We start from the raw sequence: 25,528 nt of genomic DNA, 5'->3' as shown, positions 1-25,528 counted from the left end.
AACCCCCCGCTCACCTCCCTTTCCACTACCCCTTGTTTGTTTCCCAGAGTTAGGTGTCTCTCATGCTCTGTCACCCTCACTGATATTTCCCACTCATTTTATCTCCTTTCCCCTTTATTCCCTTTTACTATTTTTTTATGACTATAGCTTTGCAATATAACTTGAAGTCTGGAATTGTGATACCTCTAGATTTGCTTTGCTTTTCCCAGGTTGCTTTGGCTATTCAGGAAAAATTTTAAGATTGTTTGTTCTAGCTCTGTGAAAAATGCTGTTGGTATTTTGATAGGGATTGCATCAAATGTGTAGATTGCTTTGAATAGTATAGACATAATCACTGTAATTTTTCTCTTTAAGAAAAATTTAAATTCAGTTAATTAGTATATAGTATATTATTGGTTTCAGAGGTAGAGTTTAGTGATTCATCAGTTGCATATAACACAGGATGCTCATTACATCGTGTCCTCCTTAATGCCCATCACCCAGTTACCCCATTCCCCACCTACCTCCCTTCCAACAACCCTGTTTGTTTCCTAGAGTTAAGAGTCTCTGATGGTTTGTCTCCATCTATGATTTCACTGTTATTTTTCAAATGAGGAAACAGGTACAGGGAGGATAAGTAACATGTCTGGTTGTGTCACACAATTAGTAAACAGCAGAGCCAGAATGGAGGCTCAACAGTCTTGACCTGAGAGACCATGCCCTTAATTACCCTATTATACTACTTCCAGTGGATATACATGCAGAACCAGCCCTGGGAATCCTTAAACATGATATGGTTTCCCTGCATAGCTCTTCTGGAGCTTTTCCATTATGCCTCAAAGAAAATCTGAAACACATTGGTCCTGGACTGTGCAAAGAAGAATTAAATTGGAATCATGCTGTTTAGTTCATTAAAACCAAAACAGGCTAAAGGAAGCTACTGTTCAATAAGGTTGGAAGAGTTTTATAGGTGAAAACTAAGAGTAGAATTGGCCTTTCTGATGGCTCCTGCCTTTTCAGTCATTCTCTTAACCTATGGTTTGGGACTTTGAGGGAGACATAATCATCCTAGAGTTGTGTTCTGAGCTTAATTTTATGACACAGCTCTTGAAATCTAGGAGGTGAGGGAAATGTGAAGAGAGAAGAGAAGAGATGCCTCTTTTCCTCCTGCTTCAGTCCCAGAACTTCCCTGACAAACTCTAGACCTACCCAATTCTCTGGGGTCTTTTGAGAAACCCAGCCCAAGTTGATCTCTGATATATTTCAAACAGCTGTGAAGTCTTTGCTGTAACCACAGTAAGCTATTTTTGTTTATTTGTTTGTTTGTTTTTTAGCCAGTTGTTCAGGATAGCAAGTCATAAATAGTACATGCCTTTTGAGCTCACTTTCTCCCCACCCAACAAAAATGTCTGTGTCTGTATATAAAAAACTTTAGATGGCATATATAACCCACAGTGATTAACTCCAAGGAACTGTTAAAGGTATTTGCATATTCTCATCTATAATTTCCTTCTTTTTTGACAATGAAACTTATGAAATAAAAACATAAAATAGTTAATTATGGCCACATTAATAGCCATGAAAACAGCGAGATGAGGTCAAGAAAATAGAAAAGGTTTTCCTGGGGTGCCTGGGGGGCTACCTTGGGTAAGTGTCTGACTCTTGATTTAAGTTCAGGTTATGATCTTGGGGTTGTGAGTCTGAACCCCAAGAGAGATTACTTAAAAATAAAATGGGTATAGAGATTACTTAAAAATAAAATCTGGGGATCCCTGGGTGGCTCAGCGGTTTAGTGCCTGCCTTTGGCCCAGGGCGTAATCCTGAGGTCCTGGGATCCAGTTCTGCATCAGGCTCCCTGAATGGAGCCTGCTTCTCCCTCTGCCTGTGTCTCTCTGTGTGGCTCCAATGAATAAATAAATAAAATATTTAAAACAATAAAATCTTAAAAAAATTAATGCTCCTGAAGCTTACTATAAATCTTTTTTTTATTTATTTATGATAGTCACAGAGAGAGAGAGAGAGAGGCAGAGACACAGGCAGAGGAAGAAGCAGGCTCCATGCACCGGGAGCCCGACATGGGATTCGATCCCGGGTCTCCAGGATCGCGCCCTGGGCCAAAGGCAGGCGCCAAACCGCTGCGCCACCCAGGGATCCCTCCTGAAGCTTACTATAAAGAGGTTTGTCAATATCCCAGTTGTCTCTTAAGAGGGATCATTAGATGGTCCACCCTAATGATGTGTGGTCCAATGTAAATCTGTAGTTTTACTTTAACCATTTCTGCTGGGGTTTAACCAGAGTAGCCAACCTAGCATTATCCATAAGCTAGATGTGTTTAACGTTTTCTTGTCCTTGACTTACCATGTGAACTGAGGGTATGGCCTGGATTCATGATATCTTTCCTTAGGCATTCTATTACATAGGGGACATTTCATTCTGCCAAAACATTTATCATATATGTGAGGGAATTTCCCTAGATTGTTTCACTAAGCTTCTCTTACCAAGCTTCTAAGGGCAACATGAGCAAATCTGCTCAGATAATTTGGTCATTACCTCTTTATACCATTTTTCTCCTGCTAAGAAGGGCCAATCAGCCTCTGAACTAACCAGGAAACATTAGCATTGTACTTCAACCAAGACAGGTGTGCAACAGGATGAATTATTAAGAATTAAATGGGGCTAGATTGGATATAAACACTTAACAGTGTTATTTATTTTCTGTTGCTTAGAAGCTGAATGCTGCATATCCCTAAGGTACCTACTATTACTTTGATAAAGATTGGGAGATAGACTAAGAGGGGTCTAAATACCCAGAAAATATTCTTTTATGATGTTAAGGTTTGGTTCTTACTGCTCAAATATCTAGAGCTTCTTAGTAAGCTGTTAAGCCATTTATTAAAGAAAGTAGTAGGAAAGGAAGTCTGGGTGTTTTTCAAGGATTGGAGAAATGAAAAGCCTGGTAACAGAAGTGAGAGAAGACGAGGGGAGAAGTGGGAAAGTAGTGGATTTCTTTTAATGGTAGAAATTAGAACCACTCAAATGCAGTATACTGGGGAGATACAGGTGGCTGAGAAAGCCAGGGGAGAACCCTGGGAGCCATGGTTTGGTGATCTGCAGCAAGGACTCTTGTAGCTTAGTGGGCACAACTGAACCATCTACCTTCTGTCTGATGTGGTCTAATGAGTTATGGTCCTGTGGTAAAACTCATGGACTTAATGAACCTGGGCCTTGAGCAAATCTGTGATCACAACAGATGAAGGCCTGAGGTTTCTCCTCTATTTATCCTAGAACTGAATAAGCTCTGCAATCCTGGTAAAACACACAGAAAGGGAAGGGAGCCATGAAGAATAACTGATATTGAACTTATCACTCACCTCAGATGAGATTTAATTTGACAAAGAAAACCAACAAAAAATGTCACATTACTGGCAACTGCTATGGTGATAGGAAGGCCTGGAAGAGTCCACTTCCTTGAATCAATCTGGATGAATCCTTATGCTAATGCCTTAAGGAAGGGTCAAACTTTTAACACAAGTCCTATTACCAGGGTTAAATTCTTACATTATATCACATATAACATGTGTGAAAGTTAATTTGGTTAACGGAGTATGTGAAGTTGTCTTCTGTCCCTTCTTGGTAGGAATGAGTGTGTGTGTGTGTGGGTGGAGGGTTCTTACATACTTCTAAACAACTATTTTAGTTTTAGTTTAAATTTCTCACAAAGCAAAATCTGAAATAAAAACTTCAGTGTAGGAGGTAGTATCAGGAAGCAGGTGTGAGTGAATAAAGAGATTGATACAGATGAAGAGAAATTTCTGAGAAAGGATGTGCCATTAAGCTAGTTCTGCATGGGCAATTGGGGTTTAGTCCCTCTCAGGACCTTTTATAGAACCAGGCAAGATGGTCCTCTGAACTGTTCCTTTAAGGATGAGAGGATAGAGCATTTTCTCCCTGATTCCTATCCTGAACTGTGGCTTGCTCCTGGGAATGTTTCTGGACTGCTGATGTGGAGGGATGGCCTACCTCCCTCTCTCCTAGGTAGGGAGAACTTGTGCACGGGAACTGGCCACCAGAGATGCTACTATAGTTCAAGGTGGACTGAGAGGTTGTGGCTTAGGCAGCAAAAAATATATGCTACATAAACCCACATCAGGAAAGTGAATGGAAGATGCTTAACCTTTTAGAAAAGAATCTTTCCTCCAAACCCCCATCTCAGGTTGTTGGGGAGGAGAATGGGTATTACATGACTTTCTATGTTTAAACCTTGAATAAATTCCCTCTTCTTAGCAGTAGTTCGCATTCCTGCCCTCAGTTATAGGACTCAGACTCTAAAGCATTTCTGGGTTAGCCAGGCAGATCTGCCTCTTGGCTATACAGCAGCCCCCCTCCCCTGGAACTTATTCTGGGCTGCAAATTCCTTTGTTATTGTCACCTAGTAACACTTTATTGTTCACTTTCCATCTTACAGAATTTTGCTGAAATTTTCACCTTCCAACAGAGAAATGTCTATTCAGATCCTTTGCCCATATTTTAGATGGGTTATTTGTCTTTTTATGTTTGAGTTGAAGGTATTCCTTATATATTCTGGATTTTAGTCTCTTATCCAACATATGATTTACAAATAGTATCTCGCATTAGGTGAATTGTCTTTTTACTTTCTCGGTGGTGTCCTTTGAAGCATATTTTTATTTTCAATAAAATCTAATTTATTTTGTCTTTGGTTGCTTCTGCTTTTGGTTTCATGTTTCAGAAACAATTGCCTAATCCAAGGTTTACACCTATGTTTTCTTCTAAGAGTTTTATAGTTTTAGTGCTTACATGTAGGCCTTTGATTCATTTTTAGTTAATTTTTAAAAAGATTTTATTTATTTGAGAGAGAGAGTGAGAGAGAGCATGAGCAGGGGGAGGGGTAGAGGGACAAGCAGACTCCCCAACAAGCAGGGAACCCCACATGGTGCTCAATCCCAGGACCATGAGATCATGTCCTGAGCCAAAGTCAGATGCTTAACTGACTAAGCCACCCAGGCACCCCTAGTTTTTGTATATGATGTGAGATAGGGGTCCAAATTCACGCTTTTGCATATGGATATCCAGTTGTCTCAGCACTATTTGTTGAAAAACTGTTCTTTCCAATTGAATTGTCTTGGCATCTTTGTTGAAAATAAACTGACCAAAAATGAGAGGGTTTATTTCTGGGTCTCAATTCTATTCAACTGGTATGTGTGTCTAACCTTGCCACATTACTACATTGTCTTGATTAATGCTACTTTGTAGTAAGTTTTGAAAATCAGAAGCTTGAATCCTCCAACTTTATTCTTCTTTTTCAAAATTGTTTTGAATTGTTTGGCTATTCTGAATCCCTAGAATTTCGCTATTAATTTTAGGGTCAGCTTGTAAATTTCTGCAAAGAAGTCAGCTGTGGGGGATACCAGGGTGGCTCAGAGATTTGGCGCCTGCCTTCGGCCCAGGGCGTGATCCTGGAGACCTGGGATCGAGTCCCATGTTGGGTTCCCTGCATGGAGCCTACTTCTCTCTCTCTGCCTGTGTCTCTGCCTATCTCTCTCTCTGTATCTCTCTCGAATAAATAAATAAATAAAATCTTAACAAAAAAAGAAGTCAGCTGTGATTAAAAATTGGCACTTTAGGGACACCTGGGTAGCTCAGTGGTTGAGCTTCTGCCTTCGGCTCAGGGTATGATCCTGGAGTCCCGGGATTGAGTCCCACATCGGGTTCCCTGCATGGAGCCTGCTTCTCCCTCTGCCTGTGTCTCTGCCTCGCTCTGTGTCTTTCATGAATAACTGAATAAAATCTTTAAAAAAAATGGCACTTTAACTTTTCTTAACAGATTACTTGTAATATACCTCACCAATGTTTATAACACACCATCTCAACATATTAAGAATTATTCACATATTTATTGTTACTGTTCATTTGCTCAATAAAACTCCATGAAGTTGCCATCCAGAGGGTTATAGAATTTTGTGAAAGCCTACAAATTTTTTTGTATTATCCCCATCAAGTATAATAACACACATACAACAGTAACACAACATAAGATTCTTTTTTATCCTTTTCATGTGATATTTTTGTTGTAGAGGATGTTAGCAACATGACTGACAGATTCCTTTTTTTTTCTTAAACACAGAGTTCTGAGTAAGATTGTCCAATAAAAATATTCTCTAAAATAACTTCACTATATTTCTTAACTACTTTGACATTAATCTTGAAGTTCAGTTAAAGAACTCTCATAGTAGACAGACTTTCTTTCCTAAAAAAGATTATCTGTGAATCACATCAAATCAAATCTAACACTTTTAAAGGAGAGAGATAATAGTGAGTAACATCTGTGGGTTTAGCCCATCTCTTCCTTGTGAAACTTCTTCAGTGATCTATCCCAGTCACTTTTATTTGGCCTAGATAAAGTAGCCAATTGTTGAAATGTGGCTTCCTTACCTCACCACTCATGCTGTTCCTGCCAAGGACTCCTGTGTTTCCACATCCAATGACCAGTTTTTCTCTCATGTAACCTCTATACACACATTGCCTGCTCCTGCTTCATGAACTTTGTTCTCTGAATTCTGTCTAGGTTATACCATCCTGGTTCTCCCACTTCTGAACATCTGGTTTCTTTTTTCTCCAGTATTGTCTCCTGTCTTCCCACTACACCCAATGAACATGCTCTCAGCTACCCTAGTCTTTGCTCACTGATTTTACAATAATGCCTATCTTGATATCTTCTCATCTGGGTTCATGCTTCTTCTCACTTATGGGGCATATCTAATAAGGTATCACATCATTTCAAATACAATAAGTCTAGATATGGACTCAATTTATTCTCCAAATCAACTTCCTTTCAACTTCATTTCTTAGAGGTAACAACCATTTCCCAAGGTCAGTTCCCTGCCCGTTCATTCCTCATATCTAATCAGTTGCCATGAAGTCCCACAGGTATTTTGTGAAAACCAATGGGTTCATCTCCATTCCACTTCTCTTACCACTTGTTCACTTATTTATGAAACTTCTTCATGAAGTCAAGAACAATCTAGTAAGACCTTTTAATCTGCAAGACATGTACCCACCTAGAAAGCAAGTTAGGCCCTAAGGCCTGGGCCAGATAAAATGAGCCATTGGTCAAGATAGAGGACCATTTTTGGATGGTATCAAGGAAGGGCTGATATAACCATTACCTCAAGGTTGTATTGCTATAATTCCCTACCACGTCTCCTGATATTGCATGCTACTAACATATTTTGCTCACTCCCACCTCTGTACTTTTATTGGTTTGGTTAGTCTGGGTTGATGGTACTAGCTTAGTATTACCTCACTTAAACATTGCTGATTTATGTCAGAAAGTCTTTAGTATCATGGTTAAAGCAATAATGTGATCAAAAACATACCTAAGTTGGTTTCCATGAAGACCAAAAGGTGAGAATGACACAAAGAAGTGTAATCCTTAACTCAAGACATTATTCACTAAGTCAGGAACTGGAATTGAAGTAGAACTTTACAGAACCAGGGGAAACACAAACCAACAGATAAATTCTGGGCAAAACTTTTTCTAAGCTTCTTGAATTTCCTGAACTTCTCTTCCTGAACTTCCTGAACCTGTAGAATAGAAGGAACTCAAACCTTCACAATGAGCCTTATCTGAGCTCTCCTTGTCTTTGACTTCTATCAAGGCTGAGTGTCTCTTGCTGAAGAGTAGCTAATACTTATATAACACTTTCAAAGGGCTAGTGTATTAATCATATTTTAAATATTTTATGGTGTTTTGACATGTTGTGGGGATTAGCCAGCTGAGGAGAGACTGCCTCTTCCAGGGCTGCTAATTCCCAGAAATAAACAATTTTCCTGAAATACTACTCAGCCATAAAAAAATAAAAGAAATGTTGCCATTAAAAAAAAATATTTTTATTTATTCATTTGAGAGAGAGGGAGGGCAAGAGCAGTGAGGAGAGGGAGAAGCCGACTCTCCACTGAGCTGGAAGCCTGACATGGGGCTTGATCCCAGGACCCTGGGGTCATGACTTGAGTTGAAGGCAGATGCTTAATGACCGAGTCATGTAAGTGCCCCCAAATCTTGCCATTTGTGAAAACATGGATAGATGTAGAGGGTATTGTGCTAAGTGAAATATATCAGAGGAAAAAAACACTGTATGACTCCATTTACATGTGGAGTTTTTTTTTTTACATGTGGAGTTTTTAAAAAAGATTTTATTTATTTATTCATGAGAGACACAGAGAAAGAGGCAGAGACATAGGCAGAAGGAGAAGACTTAATCACGAGACTTAATCACGATATAAGTCAAAAGGAGACACTCAACCACTGAGCCACCCAGGTGTCCCTCTTACATATGGAATTAAAAAAAACAAAACAAATGAACAAAAAACCAAAACAGAAACAGATTCAAATAAAAAACAAACTGATGGTTGCTGGAGGGGAAAAGGGTGGAGGGATGGTCAAAATAGGTGAAGGGGATTAAGAAGTACAATCTTCCAGTTACAAAATAAATAAGACAGAGGGATGTAATGTACAACATAGGGAATGTAGTCAATAATATTGTAGCAACTTTGTATAGTGACAGATGGTGACTACTTATTGTGGTGACGATTTTGTAATGTACACAAATATCAAATCTATGTATATATTTCATAATGTATATAAATATCAACTAGGTTGTACACCTGAAACTAACAGAATATTTTATGTCAATGATTCTTCAATAAAAAATTAAATTTAAAAAATAAGCAACTTGCCTGAAAACATGCTTTTCATGAATAAATTAACCAATCCCAAGTCCATACCCCAGCTACCTCCTTTTTATCTAACTTCCCCACATCAAGCCAATATTCTTCCTACCCTGAATCACCCATGGCCTGGTACCAGGCAACTGGTGACCACCCCACAGCTCAGGGCCCACCAAAATTCTTCAAACCAGCCAATACTAAGCAGTTCCCTTTGCCTTGCATTACCTTTCCCATGGCTCGGGGCCAGGCTTCCCCCTAACTCCTTTCTGCTTCCTAATCAACACTGATGTTTCCCCCATTTGGCCCTGTGTGATGTGTCATGCCTTCTCGTCTGGGGAATATGTATGTAATAAAAACCTTTCAATGGCATTAGCCTTTCCATGTCTTTACTTAGTCATCTCCATAAATTAAAATCCCATGAGTATAACTGATATAGGAGCCATTCTAAATATTTTGTATAGGTAAGCTTGTTTAATCTTCATAAGGTTCTATACCTTCTATAAGGTATATAGTACTATTATTCCAATTCTAACAAGGAGAACATCAGTGTAAGTAACTTGCTTAAAATTCTATGAGTGAGGGATCCCTGGGTGGCGCAGCGGTTTGGCGCCTGCCTTTGACCCAGGGCGCGATCCTGGAGACCCGGGATCGAATCCCACGTCGGGCTCCCGGTGCATGGAGCCTGCTTCTCCCTCTGCCTGTGTCTCTGCCTCTCTCTCTCTCTCTCTCTCTGTGACTATCATAAATAAATAAAAATTAAAAAAAAATTCTATGAGTGAGTGGCAAAGCTGAGACACCAACCCTGGCAGCCTACTGTGAGCATTACGTTGCCTCTTGAGGAAGCTGGGGTGTTCGATGTACTCAAGACATAAATCCCTGGTATTCTCTTCACCACTCTAGGCTTCCTGCAAGGGCTACCCTTCTTGTTTGACAACTCGCCTAAACTAATCATTAGAATGAGGAACAGACAGACACATCTAGGGCCTGAAAAGCATCACTGTTCTGATTCTAGGTGGTTGGTGGTTAGAGAAAAAAACAACTAGTCAAAATAGTGTAAAACATATGATACAAAAATGACAATCCATCCTTTTGTCTCTAGAATCTGTTTTTTTGGTAAGAATACAACACCAGTACTGAACACATAAGCACACAGTCCCTTCAGCAATTCTAAGAATGAACTAAAAGCTTATGCGCAGCAAATTACAAGACACCCAGTGTTTTCAGGGCATAAAGTACAAGATGGTACCAGTAGATGAGGCTAGAGTGGTCCATAGGAACAGGCCAGGAATGGCTCATATGATTTGCAAAAATGCAAGTAGGTGATAGAAAACCAGTATTTCTTCTTCCCTCATGCTTGAGGAATGGGACCCTCTGACTGATTCCCAGAGGCTACTACATAAATGGTCACTTAGGTTGTGTGAAATGTAGAGTAAAACTTCTATTAATGACACTATTAAAATTTAACATCAACATTTGACAAACATTATGACTTTCTTTTTCAATTACTGCCTTGGACCAATTTTCTAAAGTAAAATTGAGTGGAGAAAAAAACCCATCATTCTCATTATTTTTACCTTTCAAACTCCAGATTGCTTTTACTAGCTTACATAGTCTCAAGCATTGTATATGTTATACAAAGACTTGCCAGGATTCACTTATATCTTGTGTATTTATGCTACATCATTGTCATCCTTCACTTTCCAGAAATCTTTCTTTCATTCTCTTCTCTTTTCTTTGTTTTTCTCTTCTCTTTTCACATATCCAAAACCCTCTTCTCTTTCCTTACCTTCAGTCAATAATCTTGTTTCTTTAAAAAAACAGTCAGAGGGGACCTGAGTGGTGCAGTTGGTTAACCCTCCTGACTCTTGGTTTCGGCTCAGGTTGTGATCTCAGGGTGGTGAGATTGAGCCCTGAGTCTGGCTCCATGTTCACTGTGGGAATCTGCTTAAGATTCTCTCTCCCTCTCCCCTCCTCAAATAAATAAGTCTTAAGAAGAAAGAAAGAAAAGAAAAGAAAAGAAAAAAAGAAAGAAAGAAGAAAGAAAGAAAGAAAGAAAGAAAGAAAGAAAGAAAGAAAGAAAGAAAGAAAGAAAGAAAGAAAGAAAAAGAAATTTAAATTGGCCTGGGGTGAACTCTTCAGTAGATAGCCCAGGAACACAAGCATCAGTTGCTCCTTTGAGGCTAGGTGCAGGAAGGAAATCAGGATGTCATTTAAGAGTTCAATTACTAACTTCCATTCTATATCCCTTCTTATCTCCACCTTAGAAGATGATTATCATGAATTGTTGAAAACTTCTGGGGTGTAGCATAGACTGAAGGATCCAAATACTCTGGAAAGTCATCTTCTATCAGTGGTCTCTCAGACTTGGATACTGCTTTTGAACCTCAAATTTCCATCTTTGTGAACACCTGAACCCGTTTGAGTCAGTTTGCTAAATTAGGGCTATGTGGGAGTGGGGCATAGTGTCATTTTATTGCCACAATCAGGACTGATAGTCTTGGAAGAATTGTCGCTTACATTTCATTTTTCTAAAGAGCACAGGGCTCTTTAGTTGGATTGTTAATGGATATGATAAACTCCTACATAAATTCATATCTATAATGAACCAGAGGAAATGAGTTTCTGGCTTTAAGTATACATGTTATCTTTAATTTCTTCATATGTTAACCAACATTTTGTAAGCACCTACTTCATGCTAGGTGTTGAGAAGATTATAATGAACAAGACCAACACAGGTTTTTTGTTTTGTTGTTTTTGGCCCAGAGAATATAGCCACAATTCCAAGAGAACAGGCTCTGCCATGACCAATTCTGAAAATTCAGTGAACTTTTCCCTGAATGTAAACAAACACAAATGGGAAACATGCTCAGTGGGTGAAGATCAGCTGCCTGGAATGGAGCCCATGACTAGTTCTATCTGGGGTTTCTAGTGGTATCTACCATCTTCAACACATTTAGTAGATGTCAAAATGTGAACATCTGTATTTAGAAATAGCATGGGATTTCTGGGCCATAGGGTATGCATTATATTCAACTTTAGTAGATAATGTCAGCTTGTTTTCCAAGGTAGTTCTACTAATTTAAAATCTCATCAGCAATGGAGTGCTCTAGTTAAGGGACTTGGTACTTGCTGTGATTCTTGATTTTTATTTGATTTGTAAAAAACGCCACACTATTGAAAAGTAATTTAGATTTTTGGAAGGGAGTGGGGGTGTAGTAGTTAAGACTCTACTATTTAGTATCAGAGTGGGCTTGGACAAATTATTTAACCTCTCTTTCTCCATAGGATTGTTTTTATGATCACACAAAATCATACACATAAAGTACGAGAACCAGGCGTAGTACATAGTAGATGCTGTATATATTTGTGGTTAATAAATGTTACTATCATTATAGTCATTGTCCTCATTTTTATGGAAATATTGAGTTATAGCCTGGGAATGTGTGGTCAGCACTGGGACTGTAGCTATGCTGATGAAATGGGTGTTCTGTTTAGGTTTCAACTTACTTTTAGTGAGGGTGAGGGGCAGAGGGAGTTCTAACAATATGAATTCATTGAAACTGAAAAATCAGACCTCTTGGGGTGGGAGAATGAGGAGTTTGAGTTTTCTCTTTTATTTAAGAGAGTGAAAGCCCATATGGTCTTTTCATCCAACTGGGATGAGGAATTTCTTTAGTCTAGATCCAGAAAGGACCCATTTAGGTTCCACATGACTCAGGAAGATAAAGAGACTGATAAATTAGTAAAGAGCTATCATATATTGAGTGTTTAACATGTGCTAGCCAATATTCTAAGAAATTTACTTTTTTTTCATTTCATTGTATAATAATTCTACATATTGGGTATTTTTCATAGCCCATTTTAATGAGACATAGAGAAACTGAGTAATTTTTCCAAGCCTACATATTTCTTAAGGTGTGGAGCTCAGCTTTAAGCCAAGGCAATCTGACCCCAGACCCCTCATCTTAATTCATCCAATGCTGACTCACTTGAATACAGGATTCTCAAAAACACATAGGTTGAGTAGATAGGAGAGACTAATGCATATCTTAATTAGGTCAATGAAACCATGAGATAGAAATGAGGGAAATTATTTAGCTGGTAATTGAAGAGTAGTTTTCCTTAAATGATCATTGGGAAACAGAGGCATAATTGAAGCAGATGTGTATTACTAGGCAGAGGATAAAGAATGAAGATGTATGTGGGAAAAATAAGTCTCTCTGGACAGTCTGTCCCAAGTCTTTTGGCAGCTCTTCATCTTCCTAAAGATTTCACATTATTGAATTGGTCTCTCAATCCCTCCTGGACTCTTTTGATCTTGTTAGTACTTTTCCTTCTACAATGCCATTCTCAGCAACCCAATGAGGTAAACAGGTAGGCATTCTTCCTCTCATTTTACAAATCAGTTAAGTGGTTTGCCTATGATCACACTAGAAAGTGGGCAGGAGCCAAATTAGCCAGTTATTATCTCCAATTCAGTGCTCTTTACATTCTGTCTCAATCAGCATTCTAAAATACCTCCTCCTCCTTTTTTTTTCTTGCCACTTCTTTTTGCTTTTTCATTTGTCTTGTTCTTTTCCCCCCTAGTCTATTACACTGAATGATTACATGCAGCAGCAACAAGGCTTTTTTAGTATCCATATTGGTCTTAGCAAGAGATGTTGATGACCTAATTCAAGCGTTTCTTGAGAGATTATTTGGAGATATGGTTCCTTATTGATGAATTCTCAGCTTTTAGGTGTTTGGAAAAGCTTTTCTTTGTATGACTAAACAATTGATTCAAGGCGCTTAAAAAAATATCATCTAAGATTCACCTGGCTTTCATTTTTCCAGAGCAAAATCAGAAATTAAGTCTAATGGTCTTCTTATAGTCTTTCCTCTTACAGTTGCCTCTAATCTTAGGAAGACAAGGATACAAATCAAAGGTTCCTTTCAATCAAGTCACACTGACAAGTTAAAAATATATTTATTCAGAAGTAAAATATATTCACTATTTAAATCTTGGACTTTGAGTCTACCTTTTAAAAATTTTTTATTTATTCACGAGAGATAGAGAGAGAGGGAGAGACACAGGCAGAGGGAGAAGCAGGCTCCATTCAAGAAGCCTGATGTGGGACTCGATCCCAGAATCCTGGGATCACGCCCCAAGCCAAAGGCAGATGCTCAACCACTGAGCCACCCAGGCATCCCTACTATTTTTTTTTTAAATGAATATCATCCCCATGGAAAAATATTTTAGAAAAGGTTAAAATGTATTGCCTCCAACCATCTAGATCTGTCTCCTTCCACCATAGGTAACCACTGATAGCACTTTTGTTTTTGTCTTTCCAAACTTTTTTCTCTGCATTTATATATACATACATTCCCGTGAAAAGCAAAGTTATTTTGTAGTATTATTTTTGTAATATTTTATAGATTAAAATTTTTTCTTTTTAAGATTTATTTATTTATTCATGAGAGAGAGAGAGAGAGAGAGGCAGAGACACAGGCAGAGGGAGAAGCAGGCTCCATGCAGGGAGCCCGATGTGGGACTCGATCCTGGGTCTCCATCACACCCTGGGCTACAGGCGACGCTAAACTGCTGTGCCACCGGGGCTGCCCGTATACTATTTCTTTGGGTAAATATGGAGAAGTAGAATTGCTGAGTCAGAGTGGGTATGCTTTAAAATTGTAATACTTTATTGCCAAATTGCCTTCCAAAATAATTGCAATTTAAACTACTATTAGCAGTGCATGAGATGATCTCTTTTTCTAATCCCTAGCCACCCTTGATATTTTCTAACTCTTCCAATTTTGCAAATCTATTGAATGAAAAAGCTAGCTCATTGTTATAATTTACATTTTTGTTTTGTTTTCTAGTGAAGTTCAGTGTCTTCTCATATCTTTATGGCTGCTTTTCTTTCTTTTGTAAGTTGTATGTTTATACCATTTGTGCTTTTTCTATACAGGTAGTCTTTTTCTCACCACTAGTGTTATTTTTGGTGAAAATAAGTTTTGCGTGTTGATGAAGTCAAATTGTTACTTTTGATTTTTTAAAAAGATTTTATTTATTTATTCATGATAAACACACACACAGAGGCAGAGATATAGGAAGAGGGAAAAGCAGACTCCTTAAAGGGAGCCTGATGTAGGACTCAATCCCTGGACTCTGGGATCATGTCCTGAGCCAAAGGCAGACCCTCAACCACTGAGCCACCCAGGCGCCCCTGATTTTTTTTTTTAATTGAGATAAAATACATATAACAGAAAAGTCACCATTTTAAAGTATACAATTTAGTGATTTTAGTACATTCACAATGTTGTGCAATCATCACCACTCTCTAATTCTAGAACACTGTACCCTGTAGGCATTCACTCTACACCCACTTCCCTCACCAAGGGAATTCCGTCACCTGGCATTAATCAGCTTTACATTTCTATGGATTTGCCTGTTCTAAACATTTCATAGAAATGGAATTGTATGTGGCCTTTTGTATCTGGCTTCTTTCACTTAGCATAATGTTTTCATAGTCATTTGTGTTGTAGTATGTGTCAATACTTCATCTCTTTTTCTTGTCAAACAATATTTCATTATATGAATATATCACATTTTATTTATTCATTCATAAGTCATGGCCATTTTGGGTTGTTTTTATTTTTTGGCTATTCTGAATAATGCTGCTATAAATATTCCTGTACAAGTTTTTGTCTTATTAACTGTTTTCAATTCTCTTGTGTACATAGGAGAAGTAACAGAGTCTTATGGTAAATCTATCTTTAGCATTTCAAGGAACTGCTAAACTGTTTTCCAAAACAGTTGTACCATATTTCACTCCCACCAGCAACTTATGAGCATTTGAATTATTCCATACCCTTGTCAACACTCTGTATTTTCCTATTTTTAAATCATACCCACCCTAGTGGATGTGAAGTGGTCTCTCATTGTGGTTCTGAATTGCATTTCCCTAATGTTGAGTATCTTTTCATATGCTTATTGGCCATTTTTATATCTTCTTTGGGGAAATATCAATTCAAATCTTTTGCCATTTTAAAATTAGGGTGTTTGTCTTTTTGTTGTTGAGTTGTAAGAGGTTTTTTTTTTTGAGGTTTTTTTTTCTTTCTGTTTGTTTGTTTTACTCTGGAACCAGATCCTTATCAGATATATGAGTTGTAAATATATTCTCCCATTTTGTGAGTTCTTTTAACTTTCTTTATTTCTTGATAGTGCCCTTCAATACACAAGAGTTCTTTATTTTAATGAAATCTAACATTTATTTTCTTTTCTATTTCTTACGTATTTTTTGTTGCATCTTGATATCATATCTAAGAATCCATTGTCAAATCTAAGAAATGGAATTTGCTTTTATGTTTTCCTCTAATAGTTATATATCTTTAGCTCTTATATTTGGGTATTTATTTTAATTTTTTTGGTATGATGTGAGGTAAGGATACAGCTCCAGTCTTTTGCAAATGGATAACTAGTTGTCCTCGTACTATTTGTTGAAAAGATCATTCTTGTCCCATTAAGTGGTGTTGGCATCCTTGTTAAACATCAGTTAATCATAAATGTGAGGTTTCTTTCTGGACCCTCAAGTCTGTTCCATTGATCTATATGTCTATCCTTCTGTAAATTCCACACTATTTTGATTACTGTGGCTTTGTAGTAAGTTCTGAAGTTTAGAATTATAAATCCTCCTACTTCTTTCTTTTTCAAGATTATGTTCTATTTTCTGGGTCCCTTGCTATTTCATATGAATTTTAGGATCAGCTTGTCCATTTCCACAAAGCAGGCAATTGAAATTTTGATAAGGATGGTAACAAATCTGCAAATTTGCAGAATATTGCCATCTTAATATTAAATCTTCCAATCCATGAGCACAGAATGCTTTCCATTTATTCAGGTTTTCTTTAGTTTCTTTCAGCAGTGTTTTATAGTTTTCAGTGTATGACTCTTGAACTTTCTCAGTTAAATTTATTCCTAAGTATTTTATCATTTTTAATATTATAAATGGAATTATCTTAATTTCATATTTAGATTGTTCATTTCCAGAGTATAGAAATATAACTGATTTTTCTGTGTGATCTTGTGTCCTGCAACTTTGAATTCATTTATTAGCATTAATAGTTTTTAATAAGTTCTTTAGTGTTTTCTGTACATAAAATCATGTCATCTGTGAGTAGAAATACGCCTTTACTCCTTTCTTTTCAGTTTGGATAATTTTTTAAAATTTTTTCTTGCCTAATTTCCCTGCCTAGAATGTCTTATACAATGTTGAATTGAAAGCAGATATCCATGTCTTGTCCTAATTATAAGGGAAAACTTTAAGTATGATATCTAGTTGTGTGGTTTTTTTCCCCATAGATCCCTTTACCAGGTTGAAGAAGTTTCCTTCTGGTTTATAGCATGGTTTATAAAAAATTTATATTTGTTTTTGAATTAAAGGGTATTAGAATTTGTCAAATGCTTTTTCTGCATCCATTGAGATAATTATGTTTTTTTTCTGCTTTCATTCTCATAATATGGTATGTTATATTGACTGATTTTCATATATTAAAACACCCTTACATTGCTGAAATAAATCCCAGTTAGTAATGGTTTATAATCCTTTTAACGTATTGCTGGATTTGGTCTGCCACTATTTTGTTGAGGAATTTTACATTTATATTCATAAGACATTGGTCTGCATTTTTCTCTTACTGTAGATTTCTTTGTCTGGCTTTGGTATCAAGGTAATACCAGCCTTGCACAATAAGTTAGAAAGCTTTATCTCCTCTTTCATTTTCAGGAGAGAGTTTGAGAAGGATTGGTGTTAACTCTTCTTTAAATACTTCATAAAATTCAGCAGTGAAACCATCTAGTTCTGGAACTTATCTTTGTTGAAAGTTTTCAGATAACTGACTCAGTTTCTTTCCTTGCTATAGATTTATTCAAATTTTCTATTTATTCTTTAGTCGGTTTTAACAGTTTATCTATTTCTAGAAATTTATCCATTTCATCCAGATTATCTAATTTATTGGCATACAATGTAGTTGCCTTTTAAGTCAAATAGACTAAAAAGAGAAGTTACAACAAAAATACATTAGGGGGGATCCCTGGGTGGCGCAGCGGTTTGGCGCCTGCCTTTGGCCCAGGGCACGATCCTGGAGATCCGGAATCGAATCCCACGTCGGGCTCCCAGTGCATGGAGCCTGCTTCTCCCTCTGCCTGTGTCTCTGCCTCTCTCTCTCTCTGTCTGTGTGTGACTATCATAAAAAAAACAAAACAAAACATTAGGATAGGGGATCCCTGGATGGCTCAGCAGTTTAGCGCCTGCCTTCGGCCCAGGGCATGATCCTGGAGTCCCGCGACCGAGTCCCATGTCGGGCTCCCTGCATGGAGCCTGCTTCTCCCTCTGCCTGTGTCTCTGCCTCTCTCTCTGTGTCTCTCATGAATAAATGAATAAAATCTTTTTAAAAATACATTAGGGGATCCCTGGGTGGCTCAGAGATTTAGTGCCTGCCTTCAGCCCAGGGCATGATACTGGGGACCCGGGATCGAGTCCCACATCGGGCTCCCTGCATGGAGCCTGCTTCTCCCTCTACCTCTCTCTCTCTCTCTCTCTCTCTCTCTCTCTCTCTCTGTCTCTCATGAATAATAAAATAAATTTAAAAAATACATTAGGATAGACTTTTATAAATAAAAATACATAACGATGGACTTTTATATTTATTTTTCTAAATTTATTTTTAAAAAATTTTATTTAAATTCAATTTGCCAACATACAGTGCTTATCTGTCAAGTGTCCTCCTTAGTGGACTTTTATATTTAGTTATGTAGTTACCTTTACCAGTGTTCTTTATTTTTGTATGGATTTGAGTTATTGTCTAATGTCCTTTTATTTCAGCATGAAGGACTCCTTTTAGCATTTCTTGTAGGGGGTGGTCTACTAGGAATAATCTCTCAGTTTTTATGTGGGAAAGTCTAGATTTCTCATTTTTGAGGAGTAGGTTTTTTGTGGTAAAAAAAACCCACAAAACATAAATTGACCATCTTAATAATATTAACTGCACATTATAGTATTGTTAACTATATACACATTGTTGCACAACAGATCCCTAGAACTGTTTCATCTTGCATGACTAAAACTGTACTCATTGAACACCAACTCCCCATTTTCTTCTCCCTGTGGCTCCTGGTAACTACTACTCTGTTTCATTGAATTTGATTAGGTATCTTGTATAAGTAAAATCATGCAGTATTTGTCTTTTTGTGATTGGCTTATTTTCCTTAGCATGATGCCTTCATTGTTCATCCATGTGACAGTGTGTAACAGAATTTCCTTTTTAAAGACTAATACTCCATTGTATGTATATAAAAAATTTATTTTATCCATTCATCTGTTAATGGATATTTAGATTGTTTCTCCATCTTGGCTATTGTTAATTATCCCATAATAAACATCTCTCCTTCATTTATGAAGGATTATTTTGTGAGATGTATCATTCTTGGTTGCCAGGTTTTTTTCTTTTAACATTTTTAAGATGTCACCCTACACCCTCTGGCTTCCGTAGTTTCTGATAAGAAATCAGCTGTTAATTTTATTGATGAGCTCTTGTTCTTGACAAGTCACTTCACTTGCTGTTTTCATGATTTTCATTGTCTTTGATATTTGGCAATTTGATTATAATGTGTCTTGGTGTGTATCTTTTTGAGTTTATTCTACTTGGAGTCCATTGAGCTTCTTGGATATGAAGACTCACATCTTCCATCAAATCTGGTAGGTATAGCCATTATTTTGTTCAAAAATTCTGTTTCTTTTTTCTTCTTCTAAGATTCCCATGAGGTGTATGTAGGTACACTCACAAGTCTCTGAGACTCCTCATTTTTCTTCCTTCCTTTTTCCTTGCGCTCCTCAGAGTGGGTAACCTCAAACAACCTATCATTAAGTTCATAGCTTCTGTCTTTGGGCTGCTTAAATATACTCTTGAACCCCTTAAGTATGTATTTTTAATTTCAATCATTGCATTTTTCAAATCTAGGATTTCTATTTTATTCCTTTTTATACTTTGTGTCTCTTCATTGGCATTCTCTATTTGAAGACATTTTGTTCTTCTGGTTTCCTTTACTCCTTTGTACAAAGAATATTTTGAACACCACAGTGCAGCAACTACAGAAATTATATTCTTCCCTCCCCAGGATTTATTGTAGTTGTTGTTTGTTTATTGAGTTTTTGCAACTAATTTTGTAAACTTTTATTGTTGTTGTTTGTAGTTGTTGTTTAGGGTCACTGAAGTCTCTTTTCCATTCGTTTAGTGGTCAGCTAATGATTTGGCAGGGATTTCCTTAAATGCCTGGACAAAGGTAACAGAAAACCTTCCCATTTGTCAGGGGTCTCTGTGTGCATGTTAGGATACATCTTCAATATTCAGTCAACAACTCTGCCTTGAACAGAACTTGAAGGCCAGATAGAGGTGAAAGTTCAGGATCTTCTCAGGTCTTTTTTGAGCATACACTAAGCCCTGGACATGCACCCAGTCTTCTGGAGCCTCAAAATGTGTGGAAGCTTTTCAAAGGCTCTGTTCTTCAAAGCAACTCATTTTTCATCCTTTCTTCCTAAGCTTTCTATTTTTCTCTTGCTTGCCACAACTTATGTCTTTCACTCCAGGCATCAGCAGCAAATACATTTGCCTTTAAACATGTTTGATAAACATCTTGCCCCCGATAGCTGCTTCAGACTTAGGAGAGATCTAAGTTAGGTGAAATAAAGCCAAGCCCTTTGGTCTGGTCTTTCAGGGAATCATCAGATAGTCAAAATAAACCACTACGATTCTTTGAGAATAAAATTTCTTCTGTTCCTACTTGTACTAGAAACCTATACCTAGAATGGAAGCTGTTGTCTCACAAGGTTCTATTAAACTAGGCAACAGGGGTTGAAGGATGGGGAGCAAGTAAGTTCAAATGCCACAAAGCTCTCTAAAATTTCACTGTTTTCTATTTTTTTGTTTTTTCTTGATTAAGCATTAAGCCTGGTTACTGTAAAATTTTAATTAGTTTTGGGAGTTCTGATAAAGTTGGTTTTGATAATTTTTACTAATTTACTTACTGCATTTGTGAGGGACAGAACTTTGGATTTCCATACTTTTCTATTTTCACTGATTCACTCTGGTTTTAGAAACTCATTTAAAGACTTTCTACTTCCAAAGTTATAAATATCTTCCTCTAAATTTTCTTTCATTCTTTGAAAGATAATGTGTTTTTTTAACATATGGGACTGTAATCCATCAAAATTTATTTCTGTGAACAATGTGAGAAAAATATTGTAGTTGGCTAAATAGTGGTCCCCCAAGAACTAGTGAATGTTACCTTATATGGCAAAAGGAATTTAGCAAATGTGATTTAAGATTTTGAAAGGGGGAGATTAAGGGATGCCTGGGTGGCTCAGTGGTTGAGCATCTGCCTTTGGCTCAGGGTGTGATCCTGGGGTCCAGGATTGAGTCCGGTATCAGTCTCCTTGTGGGGAGCCTGCTTCTCCCTCTGCCTGTGTCTCTGCCTCTCTCTCTCTCTCTCACTCATGAATAAATAAATAAAATCCTAAAAAAAAAAGAAAGGGAGAGATTATCTTGTATTAAATAGGTGGGTCTATATAATGACAAGACCCTTATGAGGAGGAGACAGGAGATCAGAGTGAGTAGTAGAAGAAAGTATGACAGTGGATGCAAGAGGTTAGTGTGTTATAAGAAATGGACCATGAAGCAAGAAATGTATGCAGCTTCTAGAAGCTTACAAATTCAAAACTTCTTCCCTGAAATCTCCAGAAGGAACACAGCCTTGCTGATATCTTGATTTTAGAATTCTTTGACTTTCAGAAGCATAAGAGAATAAATTGTTGATTTAAGCCATTAAGGTTTTTTGTTTTGTTTTAATTTTTACTTATTTATTTGAGAGTGGGCTCGAGCAGGGCAAGGGGCAGAGGGAGAAGCAGACTCCCTGCTCAGTGGGGACCCTTACACAGGGCTTGATCCCTTGGTGGACTCCAATAAATGGTAAGAAATCAACAATTGAGCCCTAACTCAATATGAGTTACCTTGAAAGACAGTCAGAAATTTTTGTAGTGAGATGTTTAAACAAAGGCATGGTAGTGCTGGAGTAATTGAGTTAAATCTGCCACTTAAATTTTGAACAAGTAAAAAATTGGCATAGTGGTATCATCCAAGAGAAAGTAATTTCTTAAGGAAAGAAAGACAAATATTTGTGAAATGACAGAATTACAAAGAAGTTTTAATAAAACTGGAGTTCTTCAAGTATCCAACAAAAGAGTATGAACATAGAGGCAAAAACAATTTGTATAAGCAATGTGTAACTGTTATCTAGTCATCCTCTGAAGTGATGCAAAAGAAAAATACATTTAAGAAAAAAATGGATCAGAATTTGAATTTTACCTCTGCCTCCTATCCAATCCAATGGGTGACTTAGGCAATAGGTTTTTCAACTCCTCTGAATTTCATTTTTATCTTATCTTTTAGAAATAATGGCACTTACTACAATGAGCTGCTGTGTGGATTAAATGACAAGTATTACATATAGTGCCTAGCACACAGTAAATGGTAGATTTTCTCATTCCATGTTCCCACGGGAATCCAAGGCTTGAATATGGACAACTTGATAAAATTTGACTTGGGGATCTGTTTTTTTTTTTTTAAGATTTATTTATTTAATCATGAGAACAGAGAGAGAGAGAGAGAGAGAGACAGAGACACAGGCAGAGGGAGAAGCATGGGGATCTGGTTTTGAACTTACATTTTGAGCAGAAGTATCAGACTTACCAAATTCTATATTAAGAAGTAAAGTGAGTTGGAAAGGAGATTCCCAGATTTAGTGAACTATAGTCTTCACAAGTCCTCACAATATCTATGGCAATATAAGGCACAAGCCCTCTCCTCTATACCCTAAAAGTAGAAAATTTGTAAAGATCTTTTTAAAAAGTGAGAATTTTTCCCCAAAGCACAGTTGGAGCCAGATAAGGAAGCCACTATTTTAGAGAAAGGAAATAGAAACAAATCCCCAAACCAAAACAAACAAACAAAAAAACAAACAAAACAAAAACAAATCCAACCAAACAAAAAACCCCGAAACCAAACCAAAACCTTCCTGAAGGTAAAGGTAAAAGGAAAGGACTGCAAAATCCAACCTCTGGCTCTTGTCTATTGTCATCTATTCAACCTTAAAAACAAAACAAAGTAAAATAAAATGTCAGATAATATCCTATTGAACGTGATTCTAAGCCAGAGGATCCATACAGTAATTTGTCCCACTTTCTTCTTTTCTTGCACAAAGGAAACTCAAAGGATCAATAAAGTGCTAGATTGCTAGTGCTAGAAAATCAGTCAACTCACTCTTACCAAATGACCAAACCTCTATAGCTCCCTCAGTATTTAATGAACTCCTTCTTTCACCTACTCTGTTCTGCTCTTTGGACACTCACTGTTCCTCCAGTGCAGCCTGCTGCAAACACACAGTGCCACTCTGTAGAAGTAGAAACCCCAATGAGGAACTTGGGTTGGTGCTTGCAACGGCTGTTCATGGAGTGACAGGGAGGGGTCCTACACCAACTCTTAGAATGCTGTCATTCTCTGTGTCTTCGCCACCAAGTTCCTTATTGTGGTTGTGCCTTACTTGTAATGATGTTGAATACAAGAGAGAGCATTTGAGATAGTTGTCATGTACCCAGCCCTATCAATGGCTCATGTTGACCAAGTAACCTTGTTTTGTATCATGTGACCACTTATCTCTATACTCTGTGGCCACAGCTAACTGAGGCCAGTTGGGCCCCTGAATGACAAACAACATAGTCTGGCCCATGTCCTGTGAAATGCCTTTTATTTTGTATATTGCAAGCACTTCCTGCCACCCAGGATGGAAAAGCAGCTGGCAATTGAACACTAATAAAAAATAATTATTAAAAAAAAAAAGGAAAAACAGCTGGCTTTTGGAAGCAGACCCTCTCTGTGTGCTAGGAAGTATTATTTTTGCATAATTTTTTAGTTCTATGGATATAAGTCAAATATCTATCAACTTTTCTTGGGAAATTCAATGCAAGGAAGATGTATGTTGAGTGTGTTATTTAGAGCAGCAAATTGTTATATCTTGTAGGATAACCTTGTCCCTGCAAACAATAGTAAAGACATTTCCCCCCTTATCTGGAATTAGAAAAGCCTAAAATTAAAAACACTGCTTTGAAGAAATAGATAGATGTAGCTGTCCAAGTAACTAAAAATAGAAGATCAGAACTAAAGACAACCACAATTATCCAAATGAACTCTAATGTTTGGTCATAGTCCTATATGTGAATATTATTAAAAACGGAATTGTTCATATTCTGGAAAATGTAATTCTCATTATTTTCAGAGGATCCTTCTGGTGAGAGCCTAACTAAGGAAAGGACATCCTAAAGGTGAGGGATAAAAACAATGTGTGCTCCTACCTTCAATCATCCTGGAAAAAAATAAATTCTGGAACATAAAATGAGAACACTGGGAAACATAAAAGCAATGCTCCTCCCTGAACCTTGGGAATTTGAAGAATGGAATCTTAGGGAGGAAAAATTTAATCAATGGTACTTTAGCATGAATTAGGCTGCTTTTCCATGGGGGTAGGATAATGCACAGCTTCTAAACACTGTGCCAAGGCAGTCCAGTGCCAGCACTAAGGTGAAGCAAGCAAGGCAACCAGGAAACATCTCAGGAGGCATGCTCTCTCTTAGGGTTGTGCAAGTGCATGGTTGGTATCACAGGGTTCAGTACCTTCTGAAATTTTATGCTCTTGAACTTTGCTTGCTTCATCCTAGTCCTGGCTCGGTGTAGCACTCTGGATTACAGGGTAATGATTACGGCAAACCAATTCACAGTTGCGGGAGCTTAACGGCAGAATATGGAAAGATCCAGCAAGTTAAAAATGAGAGCAGATGCTCAGAATTCTAATCTCTGAAAGGATACAGCATGCTTGGCCAGCTCTCCGGGCAGCAGCAGATGCACCGCTGTCTGGACCTCCCGGGATGTCAGTGTGGTCCGGCCCGAGTACTGGGCCAGCCGGGCAGCCTCGCCAGCCAGCCGTTCAAACACATCGTTCACAAATGAGTTCATGATGCTCATGGCCTTGGAAGAGATGCCGATGTCCGGGTGCACCTGCTTTAGCACCTTGTAGATATACATCGAGTAGGTTTCCTTGCGCCGGCTACGCTTTTTGGACTTCTTATCGCCAGAACCACGGCCCCTGCGGCCCCCGGACTGCGGCTGCTGCCCATGCTCAGCGCCCATCAGAACATGCCAACCCAAAACATGCCACTTTTGCATATTGATTATTTTGAGCTGAAGGCACCTGAAAAATGGAAGATTCAGGAAGGGCTCTCTCTACTACTATTTCTCTCTCTACTACCCATTGACTTCTTCACCCTTTCTACCTAAAAACAGACCATAAAATTTCCCATTAGAAATGTACTCTAGGAGATCCCTGGGTGGCTCAGTGGTTTAGCGCCTGCCTTCTGCCCAGGGCGCGATCCTGGAGTTCCAGGATCGAGTCTCACATCGGGTTCCCTGCATGGAGCCTGCTTCTCCCTCTGCCTGTGTCTCTGCCTCTCTCTCCCTCTGTGTCTCTCGTGAATAAATAAATAAAAAATCTTAAAAAAGAAAAGAAAAGAAAGGTACTCTGCCAGGAAGAGGAGTCTCATCATCAGAGACAAGGAGGGATCAGTGCCAAAATGGGTCTGTACAAATCTACTAAAATAACCCTCAGCTTCTTTTAGTTCCCTCATATATCCTATTCACTTCCTCACAACTTACCACTCTTAAA

The 25,528-nt window shown here is 37.9% G+C and overlaps 1 protein-coding gene across 1 annotated transcript; it reads right to left on the bottom strand.

The window, feature by feature from the left end:
• Positions 1-24,648: 24,648 nt before the first annotated feature.
• LOC121476564 (histone H2B type 2-E1-like) lies at positions 24,649-24,996 on the bottom strand. The gene has a single exon (XM_041730659.1). It carries the CDS (start codon positions 24,994-24,996, stop codon positions 24,649-24,651), a length of 348 nt encoding a protein of 115 aa, XP_041586593.1.
• Between the last annotated feature and the right edge of the window lie 532 nt (positions 24,997-25,528).

The sequence above is a fragment of the Vulpes lagopus genome, chromosome 15, assembly GCF_018345385.1.
Source record: "Vulpes lagopus strain Blue_001 chromosome 15, ASM1834538v1, whole genome shotgun sequence".
In the NCBI taxonomy this organism is placed as follows: Eukaryota; Metazoa; Chordata; class Mammalia; order Carnivora; family Canidae; genus Vulpes; species Vulpes lagopus.
Note: the sequence above shows the minus strand (reverse complement) of the source record. Positions and strands in the feature narration are given on the sequence as shown.